The following is a 12,637-nucleotide window of genomic DNA, read 5'->3' as shown; positions in this document are numbered from 1 at the left end:
CAGACAAAGACAGGAACATCCTGCAGGACTCCTCCAGGACGTGATCAGGTCACTTCAGAGATAATATTGATCGATCAATCAGGTTATGGATAGTATAATGCTGTTTATATACTTGGGCCCGTCACGGGGCCTGATTATTAGTCAGAAACTGTTTAATACACTTTAAAGGAGCAGTCCGCCACCTCAGGAAACCCCCTGACTCGAAACATAAAGAGGACACATCAGTGAACTCATATGCAAACCTCATGCAGGTCTCACCGGGTCTATGAGGCAGTAGGAGGAAAGCAGTGTCCATCAGGAACCTTTTTCAATGTAAGGTTTAAGTTGATCCTCAGCTGATACTTGTCTGCTGGAGAAGCTGGTGAAGCTACCTACACTAAAAACCCTTGGTTCTACCTGCTGAAGAGAATAAAATGGGGTTTAATGTCCACAACTGGACCACACCAATGTTGAGATAAAACATGTAGGTGATAATCAATCATTTCAGCTGAAACAGAAAAATGTTGATGGTTTCATCTTGTACCATGTGTCAGATGTTGCTTTTCTCTGTAAATGGAACAAAGTCACGTATTTGAAGATGGCAGAGACTGACATATCTAATAAGTCCTTCTTCTCCTGCAGCAACTGGAGAATTAGCTCCACCAGCTGTTGACTTTCCTCAACAGCTGGTTCCTTTACTTCTTTATTCCACATCAAAACCCATTGTTTCAGCTTATGCCTTCATCTGGGATCAAACAACGTAATAAAAAAATTCATTCCCTGATACATTTTGTAATCGGCACACACATATTGTTCTTTAATTTTTGGATTTTACCACAAGATGGAGCCATAATGAGAAAATAGATGAAGGGTGAAGTTTGGACTATGCGTATAACCTCCTTACATGTTTGACTCCTTTCGAAGATGTAAACCCAAACGCTCGGCTTCAACATGAAACATGAATAGAAACAAGATGACTCACTGTCTTCTGAGCAACAAGGAGCTAAAACGCCATGAAATCACTTCTTACTGAAGTGACACCTTTTCTCATTGGCTCACAGACCTGAGGGTCCAGATCTGACATCCAGTCTACACAACTAACTGGTTAGTTAACAGGATAAAACCAGGCAGGATAAAACAAATTATCTGAATCTGGAGAAGACAACAAGAGGTCAAAGTAAATGTGTTTAGATCGATATAGGGTTCACTAAAAACAGGAAAACATCCACAATGGTTCATGGAGGAAACTCCACATTTTACCAGAACTGCAGGTTTACTGAAATTTCGGACTGGTCCAATAAATCTAGAGTCTCCTTGTTTTAAAGAAACATTTTTTGCTACACAGGGTTAATACTGTTAGAGTTCATAGATTCTTCCACAGGATCAGGGTCCAGGTCTGTGGTTCTGGTTCCAGTGTGATCATAAACAGGAACATCCAGCTCAGTCAGTATTTACAGACAAGGATTTGTGATCCAGGTCCTGCTCTTCAAGTAGCACTCAGACCCTGACTGGAGTCCACAAAAGTCTGACAATGACATAACCAGCCATAATCAGCCAGCCAATCAGAGGCTCAGTTTGGCTCCAGTTGTTTCTGAGCTACTGTTGATTTGGGTTTAGCAACTGAATGCATCATCAGGAAACACTGACAGGAACCTTTTCTAGGTTCAGGTTCTCTGGGTCTGCTCTGATTTTGGTGCCAGTACGGTCGGGTAAAAGAGTCTTGGGTACAGATATTAGGCCATGTGTTGCTTGAATACAGGGACGTTTAAAAGGAATCCGAGCCAAAAACCCTTTAAGAACACAAAAATATCCAGAATGTTTTAAGAGATTGGAAACATTTCTAGAAACCCAGAAAACTTTAATGAATGCAAGCCATAAACCTTTAGCACAAACCAAAGAATGTTTTTAGGTGCCAAGGGACTTTTCCAGTGAGCTTTTTGGAAGTCTGAACCATTTTCCACAGGCCAAGGATAGTTGAAGCTCTCAGTAACATTTCCAGGAACCCTTAAAGCATCTCTGGAATATCTTCCCTATCTTCCCTTGAAACCTTAATGGAATCACTCACCAGAAACTAACAAACTTTTCAGGATCTCCAGAAATTTCCCAGGAACTGCAAATTTAAGGAACTCTACAAGAACTACTTTAGGCACTCAGGAGTATTTCCAGAAGTAAATAAGCTATTTATGAATCCAGTTAGTTTTGGAGGATGCTTTTATGAGTCCAGGAACCTTGGTAGGACATCGAAACACTTCCAGAAACAATTTAAGGAAGTCATTTTAGATGCCCAGGAACCTTTCTAGGAACTTATCTATTCCAGAACACAGAAACCCTGTTGTAGGAAAACAAGAGCACTTATTAGGGACTATGGAACTTTTCCAGAAACCTTTGAACTTTTCTGGGAACTCTACAACATCATCATCTTCAGTTCAGGTTCTCGATCTTAAGCTGAAGGAAGTTCTGGACCAAGTTCTTTGCATTATTATTTTGAACATGTCATTTTAACAATTTGATGCAACTACCAGTCAAAAGACATGAAGGTCTTTAGCTAACTAGTCCACTGGTCAGCCACTGAGTTCGGGTCCAGACCAGGATCTAGACCAGTGCATGTTCAGTCTGAATAAAGTCAGAAATAATAAAAGATAACAAGTCTATGCAGGCTGTCATCATAAGAGCCCTCCTCCAACAGGAAATGCTTCATGACTTCCTGCGTCCATAAAGGGTAATCGCTTTCTGGTGGGGGCGTAACCAATACAACAGGCCTCAGGACTTGTTTTCATCGTAGAGGTCAAGCGAGGCCTGGATGTCTGGCAACTCCATCTCACAGATGACGCTGCGAGGAGACATAGAGTTCCTGTTGAAGAAGTGACCACCGCCTGACGAAAAGAAAAACAAAAACGTCTTAAATCGTCAGTAAAATAAATTCAAATGAAACCAGTGCAAAGTTGATCTGAGACAGTAAAGCTGCTGTGATAGTAAAGTGGGGCGGCTGTGGTTCAGGAGGTAAAACCTGGGTTTTGTGGTTCAGGTCCTGGCTCCTTCTGTCATATGTGGAAGTATCTTTAGGCAAGACCCTGAACCCCAAGTTTCCCCCAGACCCAGAGAACGTGTGTGTGTGTGTGTGTGTGTGTGTGTGTGTGTGTGTGAGAATGTAAAGCAGTGTAAAGCCCTGAAAAAACACTTAGCACTTGCAGAACACTACCATTTCAATTTTCTCTTGGAAGTGTAAAGTTGCTTTGTGATGCTGTAAAGTTGCTTTAGACTATGTTGATGGTCTTTTTTGTGTTGTATCACATCCTTTCATGACATATCCTGCTCAGAGTGGCTTTATGAGGAGAGTGACGACACACTGGACCACAGAGACTTCAAATTGTTCCAAACACTGTGAGCTTGTAGTAGTTCTGCTGTTGAACCTGGTGTTTTCAATACATTTTTCCTGAGGCAACAAGTTGAAATCAGCGAGTATTACATCTGTTACATTTTTGACTTAGCAAAAACTATTGGGATGATTCCGACATTATGCTTCATGGAATTTTAACTCGTTACCATCCAGCAAATATAGATGTAAGCTAGTTAACTATTGCTAGCTCACTATTTTCATGAATTGCTGCCATAAAAATATGATTTTTTACTGATCAGGTTCTGTTGTAGAATGGTTGGTTTGTAAAGCTAAATTCAGCTTCTGTCATTGGATCTCACACGGCCTCTTGGAACTATTCAAGGTTGCATGAATCACGTGACCAGCTGTCCCAACTCTTCTATCTCAGGGCTCTATTTTTTCTGTGTTCTGTGTCACATCATGCTACGTTCTTACTGGTCACAGCAATGGTGATGTCAGCAGGTGTTCTGGGTGTGGCCTCTGAATGGGCGGGGCTGAGCTGCTCCAGGCTGATGGATGGCTGGCTGTTGTCAGTCAGTGGTGCCCTTTGGCTGCCAGATGCCTGACTGGCACCTAAACGCTCCACATCCAGTACCACACTGTCCACACAAGGCAGACTGGTCTAAAGACAGAGGCAGTCATTAACAGGTGTAATTCAAACATACTAGGCCTGGACTCAGTTCTGTACCTGATGTTGGTAGACACTCACCATGATTCCAAGGGCTTTAAGTATGTTTAGTTTACACATGGGACAGGTGCAGTGCTCGTTCAGCCAGGGGTCCACACAGACTTTATGGAAGACGTGTCTAAAGAGACAAAGAGACACGTTTCAACAAACACGACTAAGAAGATATTGAGGGAACTCTGTGCTGGGGTTTCAGACTCACTTGCAGGGTAGAATTCGAACCACATCGTTTAGCTGGTATGCTTCAATACACACTGCACAGTGGTTAAAATCCGGATCAGTTTCCTGCATACAAAATAACACACAATGAACACACATCCTACAATACATATTCAGTATACACACCAAGGAAACGGTCATGTTTAAGTGAAGGCTAAACAGAAAACTGCTCAACAACTACACTCTGCAAAAACTGATTTCTTTATTTTGGGTCTCTGTGTCTGATCTCATTCAGTATCCCCTACAGCGCGCTGCTGAGTGCTGCTGTTAAACTAAATGAGTGAAATCAGCCAACGTGATGTTTGTGGTCTAGTTTTTGCAGCTCAGGTAAATGTTTGTGTGCTAAAGGCTGATTTGTTTCTGTTCAACCGAAGCTGTCAGCTGGAAACATCTGTCAGAGGATGAACTGTCAACGTTACCTTGTCTCCTTTCTTCACCGTCCTTGTAGTCAACTTCCCGATAGCTTTCTTTGCTGCGTCCCCGAGACGACGCTAAAACACATAGAGAACAGAGGTTTACACCAGGCAGTGGACAGTAACCAGATCAGGAACCAGGTCATTATTACCTCTGTATTCTTCTGTAGTCCGTGAGTAAGAACATTTTCTACAAAAACACTGATTTACATCCCACCCACATCTCTCACAGTTACCCCCCTTACAGTTCCTGTTTTGTTGTTTTTGTTGATCTGCAGGAGATGGAGGGAGCACAGGGTCCTGGGAGGAGGTTTTAGATTACACTGTGAGGAGGTGGAGGGGGTAGCCACCCAGCACTCTATTAAACTCTCAGCAGAGACTCATTAAATATTTATGATGAATCTGAAGGAGAGGACAGAGGAAGCCTGTTTGCTGAGGATTACCTGTCAGCTGTATGTTATCATGTTATGTTTATTAGCTTTGCACCAGCATATTAGGAGTCTGTTAGCAGTTTGTTAGCATGTTACCTGGCTGCGGTCCCGAGAGCTGCTGTAACGGATCTTCTGAATGAAGTAGAAAATGAGCCAGGCTGAAGAGATGATCATGAGGACGATGAAGGAGATGGAGACAAAGACCAGTGAACCTCGGTTGATGTTCTTGGTGGGACCACGTTGACCCACCACCACTGACACTAGTACTGTCAAATTCCTCTCCAGATGAGCCAGAATCTCTTTACCATACGCCTCGGTGATCATCACTGCCACTGTGTCCCCAGTGCCTGCACAGAACCAGAATTAAGACCAGAATCCAATCTAGAATGACTTTTGAACTTTGATTGAAGCAAAAAATCTCTGTCACATCTTGCATCTCATGATGCAAAAAAAAGACAAAGGCCTGGATGTCCTCCAATTTCTTTCTCCTAAATTCAGACAAGACAGAGATTATTTTGTTTGGTCCTAAAAATCTCAAAGACAGTATGTCTAATCACATTCTTACATAGAAGACTTAGTAACACTGTAAGAAATCTCAGAGTTATCTTTGACCAGGATATCTCCTTCACTTCATACATCAAATAAATCTCTAGAACTGCCTTTTTATCACCCGAGAGATATTGGTAAAATTAGGAGCATCCTGTCCCAAAGTGATGCTGAGAAACTAGTCCATGCATTTGTTACTTCCAGACTGGACTATTGTAATTCATTATTAATAGTTTGTCCCAGTAACTCCTTAAAAAGCCTCCAGTTTTGAATTGAATTTTAAATTCTTCTCCTCACTTATAAATCTCTTAATAATCAGGCTCCATCTTATCTTAAAGACCTCATAGTTCCATATCTTCCCAGCAGAACTCTCCGTTCTCAGACTGCAGGTTTACTTGTGGTTCCTAGAGTTTCCAAATGTAGAATGGGAGGCAGAGCCTTTAGCTATCAAGCCCCTCTCCTGTGGAACCAGCTCCCAGTTCAGGTTCTGGAGGCAGACACCCTCTCTACATTTAAGACTAGACCTAAAACTTTTTTATAAAGCTTATAGTTAGAGATGGATCAGGTGACTCTGAACCATCTCTTAGTTCTGCTGCTATAGGTTAGTCTGCTGGGGACCTCTACTAATAAACTGAGCTCCTCTCCTCTCTCCTTTCTCCTCTGTCCATTCAAATTCTACCATTTCATGTCATTAACTTTGTGTCTTCTCTCTCCTGTAGTTGTGTTTCCTCCTCTCTGTCTCCCTCTCTCTGTACTTTTCTGTAGGTATCCTTGGCCTGGAGCTGTACATCTCCAGAATCCAGTTCACCTGCCCAATGTTCTTGGTGCTTGTTGTTGTTTTTTGTTGCCTGCTGCTCAGATGGCCGCCCACCATGAGCCTGGTTCTGCTGGAGGTTTCTTCCTCCAAAGGGAGTTTTTCCTCTCCACTGCTGCATAAAGCTTGCTCAAATGGGATTGTTGTGTTATCTATATCAATTTTTTATACAAATGTACTCTGTAAGGTCTTGAACCTTAAACACTGTAAAGTGCCTTAAGATAACTTCTGTTGTGATTTGGCGCTATACAAATAAAATTGAATTGAATTCTGAAACATTTGTTCTTGCAGCAGTTTCCTTTTTTTTTTCCTTGACTTCGATTTGTTGCTTGTCTTGTACCCTTACTTGTAAGTCGCTTTGGAGAAAAGTGTCAAACCAGTGTAATCAGGTTTCTGTGTGACTGAATAAACAGCGTATTCCAGAGATTTAATTCAGTCCAAGGCTGAGAGCAGGAATCTGGAGCTGCAGGGGGCACGAGTTCAGACCTGGAAATTTGACTCGCAAAAAAGTTTTGGCACCAGCAGTCCAGCCTTTGCCTAAGGGTTCAAGTAAACAGGCATTTCTCAACACAGAGAAAACACTGAGTTCAGACCTGATCTGGTGGCACAATGTTGATTAAAAGCTGCAGCTGTAATCTAAGTTAATAAAACTACCTGTATGTAGACCACAGTGCCTCTTAATACAGGTGTTGACAGTGAGAACCAGAGTCTGTAAACTGTTCAATGTCCAAAAAACACGTCTGTGATATTTTCAACGTTCACTGGTTTTCCTGTAAAACCCTGACTGAGACTAAAAACCTAGTTCAAGTCAATCTAATTCCCCAACAACCAGCAGCCCATTCTTTACTGATGTTTGATCCTGGTCTACACAGTCCTGAATGGTCTAGGTCTATAAACTCTGCGAATGTCTGTGGTCACAGAACAAATCCTCCAAACCAACTTTCACTGAAGACTCTGGATGTGTTTCTGACCTTCGTGTCCCATCCTGACCGTCTTGTCGGTGGAGTTGTTGTAGATGAGGACGGCTGTGGCGTTGAACGCCGCCGCCTTAAGAATCTTCTCTTTAAAGGTGCAGTTTCCTCTCTGCAGCAGTGCCACCCAGTGGGCATTCCGGGAGGGGATCACGAAACGGGTGCTGGGGTCGCATCCCTGCCGGTCCACCACTGAGGAGACACGTGTAACCATGGTTACTGCATTAATGACAAATATTGGAAGACAAAAATTTGCCTTCCTACGGAAATAAAAACACTTTTGTTTCTCGCACCACACTAAAAAACGGACTGAGCTTTGTTGCTGCTTTGTACCTCACAGATAAATGCATCTGACAAATGATTCTGATCACTGATTAAGTTTCAGGTTCAGATTTGAAGAACTAAGGTTTTTCTCAGACTAAACGACGCCTGCAGAACTTTCACTGTTATTTTTTGATCAGCATTTTTGCATGTGTGCGCAGAGAGTGGAGAATGAGCAGCGTGTTAGCAGCAGCGGCAGCTCTGTGCTGCATTTGTCTAGGGGTTCAGTTGCAGGACAAAACTGTAGATCACCTGTGTGTTGAAAGTTCTCACAACACAATCACTGTGGTTCCACATATAAATGCAGAAACAGACTCATGTGAGCTGTCTCTGCGTGTGCATACATGTGAAACTGCATCTGCAAGTCAGGAGTTAGTGGGCTGGGGGCTTACATATAACATATTCTGTGCTGCTCTTTCAGCTAGGTCAAGTTGATGTACTCCGTTTCTTGGCTTTTGGCCACGTTATAGTTATTACTTCATCAGCTTGTTTTGTTTGTATGTTGGCGTTTGCCCATTCTGCAGTCTGTTTCAGGTTCGGTCCAACATTTAACACACTGTGTGTGACTGTGGTTGGACATGACTCCTCATCATGTTCTGACTGAGCCTACAGTAAGTTAGAAACTCAACAGCCCATTGATTTATGAGAAAATAAAGACAACAGGTGAGTTAGTATTTTGTTTTTCAGATCATAGCTTTACCCTCTGAGCTTGTCTTCTCAGGGAGAACATACTAAGAGGATATGTTCTAAGCTGAAACTTAGAACACAAGGTAATGTAGCAGCCTATATCTCACAGATCCACCAGTATCAGTGTCTCTGGGGTCTGATCAGCAGCTCCACCTCATCAACTTGTTTTTATCACATTCTAGAGAATCTTGTCTTGGACTAAATGGAGTGTGTATGAACACAGCATCATGAAAAACACAATGGAAACCTATTAAAACACATAAGACGATGTACAGACACAGGCTCCACATGTTCAACACGTTTCCAAAGGCAGGAACAGCAGGTACAGGTGTGCCTCCTCCTGGAGGCGCTACATTAATTGCCCTCGAAAATGGGCAAATGAGTGCTTCTTACTCATCATGAGTTCAGCACAGGATCAGACAGGATGGAGAATGACAGACTGCTTAAAAATGGCCTGGGGGGGGGGGTAAAGGGTGTGGATCTTCCCTGCCATCTAAGGCTTTTCCTGCACAAACCAAGAAGAGTCTGTGACGGAAATGGACTTGCACAGAGACATCAGTAAAGTTTACTGGTAATCTTTACAAACATGAATTCTCTGTGTTTACGTGTAAAAAAGTACTGATGCAGATCCTAGACCACGTTCTGTCCGGGGTGTCCCCTTAGATCAGCTCAAACACACAGAACCACCTGAACCCTGTCCCAGCTGATCTAGGATCAGACACCAGCTCCTCATATTTAACTCAAACTGACATTATGGTCGTGGGACAGAGAAACCGAGCATGGTCTGACAGCTTGGTGTTTGTGATGCTGCAGACAGTCGATGCTCCGTCCAGCTGCTGCAGTGTCCTTGGACCGTCTCGCTGTAATCTGACACTTCAGAGCAGAGACGCTCCGACCTTCAGCGGCCTGAAAATCTCTGCAGTGTCTCCACACAACACAGCACACGAGAAAAAGAACAACCACACAGAGACAACACATCTTCCCAGTTTTCTGTTAAACCACCTATAATGCTCCAGGCACTACTCTGCACCTAGATGGCTCCAGGACCAGGATGTTCTTGTCTCTGCTCTCCCTGCATGACGTACACACTGTGGGATCATGTCCAGGTGAGAGACCCCGCCCTCACTCCATCTTTCTCTTACAAAATCCGTGTGGTCTGAATATGCTCAGTGGACTTTGTGATGATTACAGAAAATAAAACAACTTATATATGTGAACACATTCCTTTCTGAGCTGATAATTAACTTCTCGTTAATTTTCCGATGTGTTAACCAATGACTGTGGTTTCATTAATGACCGAGTCGTTCTGTCTTTGCTATTCATCAAGACCTAAACTCAGACAGAGGAAAATTATCCAAGAGAAAATGAATGTTGCCTCGTGATTTCATTTTCTCTGCAGTTCACCTGTCCCACCTACTCTTCACTACTAACCTGTCACAACTCTCTTTAGCAACACCTCAGGTGTGTGCTCAGGTCTCCCCCTTACCTCCGTGATGCGGTGCAGGTGCGATGACAATGCCTCTCGTGTCCACCTTCGGCGAGTTCTGTCCATACGTCCCGTCGTCACTGCTCATTACGTGGACCGTGTTCCTTCGCCCATCCTGCACCGTGATGTTCACCGTGGCGCTCACGTACTCCTCTGACACCATGTTCCTGTCAGAGCGGGCGGCTGACACAGAACAACTCAGGACCAGGACCTGGACCAGAACCAGGGCTGAGACCAATGGGACAGGGAGACGTGTCCACCTTGGAGAGGTCATGCCGTCCTCTAAGTCGTCGTTACATCCAGACTGTCAGAAACAGAGTTTGTCTTTACGTTAATGTAAATAATGTCCTCTCCACCTTCATTATGTCTCTTTGTCTTCATCGACCTGTTTTAATGTAAAACTACATCCTCTGAAGGACAAAACATGTTTATGTCTTTAAATCTTTAATTTGATTTCTGCATGTCCACTAAATGTTTTATTTCTTCATGTTACCAACCTGAGGACAGAGAGATAAGAAAGTTGTCCTTCCTTATTTCAGATTCTACTCGTCCTAAGATTCAGACTTTACTTTATGTTTCCCTATACAGTGCTGTCCAATGTTGTTTAACATTTCCGTGTCTGTTCTCAGTAACTCTTTTTATTGGTGTCTTTGTCCTTGATTTTATTTTTATTTACATTCACTAATCATAGTCTTTACCTTCTGTTTGGTCATTGGATGTCTTCTTCAAGTGTCCCCCAGCTGTTTTCCCCTTTTGTCCTACAAAGTCAGTCTGTGTCTGTGCCTCAGTTAAATAGTCTGTTTATGTTCTGAAACAGGAAGTTCTTTACTTCTGCTGTTTAACTTGATGTTCTGTCACTGAACCTCCCTTCATGTCCAGCACATGTTTAATTCATGTCCCAGCCTGTTTCCTGAGGTCCTTACAGTTGCTAATCCCTGGGTTCAGACTCTCAGGTGCAGGCCAGGCAGTATGAGGACATCAGGACAGGGCTGACTGTCAGAACATGAAGCATCATCACCAGGCCAACATCTGGACTTCAGACCCGAACCCCTGTGTCTGTTAAACACGCTCTACATTCAGAACTCCGTTAAATAAAAGCTCATTTTAAGGTGTGCATCCAGCACCATGACTCGGTGTTTAAACGCCGTTTGAAAGCGGCGCTGGCCGCGGCTTCATCCCGCTTTGTCTTACCGTTTGCGGGCGGACAGACAAGCAGGCTCCCGGTCTACCGACCCCCGCCTGCCTCCGCTCTCCTTCCCTCTGTTGCCCAGGTGAAAGCCCGGCAAGGCTCGGTGGGCCTTCTGTGTTCGGATCCCGCTGCTGGTCTCTGTATTATCCCGGTTTTGTTCCCGGTGATTGTTGCGGAGGCTCAAACCCCGTCTCTCGGTCTCTCGGTCTCTCGGTCTCTCCGTTCGGGGCACACTACAGTACGCAGGCGCAGAAGCTCAGCACTGGGGGCGTTAGACCGTGCTTGTTGTGACGCCTTCATCTGTTGGCAGCCGAGATTTGGATCAGCTGTCGCGATACCTGCCGACACGTCATCCACCTGTGTGCTCACCGATAGTTCCGTTATTGGCTGGTGGGAATCAATAATAGCACCTATTGATCAGTGCCGATAACTGACCGAGGACTGTTTTAGTTGGACTTTTTGAATAGAGTAGCGGTAGGATAGGACCTCACGCTTCCTCAGCCTTTTCCTGGATAAGTCATTAAATGTTATTGTACTTTTACTTCCCCACAATGACGTATTGAGTGCTGATGTGTACCATAACACTAATTAAAGTACTGCAACCTTTCTACTTTAAGTACATTATACAGCATGTGCCGAGCACTTCCACTTGAGTAAAGAATATAAATAATGACCAGATCAGATTCACTGGCTATTTGCACTTCTACAGACTTTGGTTCCCACTACAACAAGAAAGGGACTAAGGTGGTACTTGTACCACTATGTTTTAATAAATTACGCAGTTGAGTTCCTCTCTTCTCCCATGTTCCATGAGTCTGTGAAATAAAAGCAAAATCCGCAGGTCCTGACTTGATTTTCATTCGTCTGCGTCTGGGTGTTGTTACCATGGCTGCAGCAGCAGAAAATAAAGCTCCATTTGTCTCAGAGAATGGAAACCTATTTACACTTCCTGTTTGTCTCGGACCCTCTGCGTGGGGTCTTGGAAAGACAAGAAACACACATCAGCTATAGGCGAGCTGTGATTGGTCAGTTACAGATGAGTCAGACACATTTTCCGTTGAAGGAAGCTAAACACTCAACTAAACTAAACTGTCTCAGAGGTTTTAGTGAATTATAGACCAATATCCAATCTGCCCTTTATCTCTAAAATTCTTGTAAAGGTAGTTTCTAAGCAATGATATGAATACACTGTAAAGTGCCATGAGATGACTTCTGTTGTGAATTTGTTCTATACAAATAAAATTGAATTGAATTGAAACACACGTTATGACCTCTGTACTTCTGAGGACATAATGCATTTACAAATATCTAGCTAACCCTGATCTAGTTTTTAACCTAAACCTACAAACACATCAGACAACTTGTCCTCACCACAGAGGCCTGAAGCTCAAGCTGTTCCTCACAAGAATAGACCTATTTGAGTTGAGTTTGAGTTGATTTACACACACATCTGGATTGTGTCAGAGGAGGAGGAGGCACCGACATCGACAGCTCTAAGCTCGTACTATTCATGCTACCAC

General features: G+C 43.4%; 1 protein-coding gene across 3 annotated transcripts; it reads right to left on the bottom strand.

The window, feature by feature from the left end:
- Nucleotides 1-1,820: 1,820 nt before the first annotated feature.
- rnf130 (ring finger protein 130) lies at nucleotides 1,821-12,626 on the bottom strand. 3 transcript variants are annotated; one of them, XM_026343288.1, is made up of 9 exons: nucleotides 12,489-12,626; nucleotides 9,929-10,232; nucleotides 7,435-7,626; nucleotides 5,200-5,450; nucleotides 4,679-4,750; nucleotides 4,243-4,325; nucleotides 4,065-4,161; nucleotides 3,791-3,977; nucleotides 1,821-2,852 (listed from the first exon to the last, which is right to left on the bottom strand). In XM_026343288.1, exons 2-9 carry the CDS (start codon nucleotides 10,200-10,202, stop codon nucleotides 2,740-2,742), a joined length of 1,269 nt encoding a protein of 422 aa, XP_026199073.1. In that variant the 5' UTR covers nucleotides 10,203-10,232; nucleotides 12,489-12,626; the 3' UTR covers nucleotides 1,821-2,739. The 3 variants fall into 3 exon arrangements, with proteins under 3 accessions (XP_026199073.1, XP_026199072.1, XP_026199071.1); XM_026343287.1 differs by lacking the exon at nucleotides 12,489-12,626 and adding an exon at nucleotides 11,120-12,010; XM_026343286.1 differs by lacking the exon at nucleotides 12,489-12,626 and adding an exon at nucleotides 10,627-11,050.
- Between the last annotated feature and the right edge of the window lie 11 nt (nucleotides 12,627-12,637).

This window comes from Anabas testudineus, chromosome 9 (assembly GCF_900324465.2).
Source record: "Anabas testudineus chromosome 9, fAnaTes1.2, whole genome shotgun sequence".
NCBI classification, from domain to species: Eukaryota; Metazoa; Chordata; class Actinopteri; order Anabantiformes; family Anabantidae; genus Anabas; species Anabas testudineus.
The sequence above is the reverse complement of the archived record's forward strand: the minus strand, read 5'-3'. Positions and strand labels throughout refer to the sequence as shown.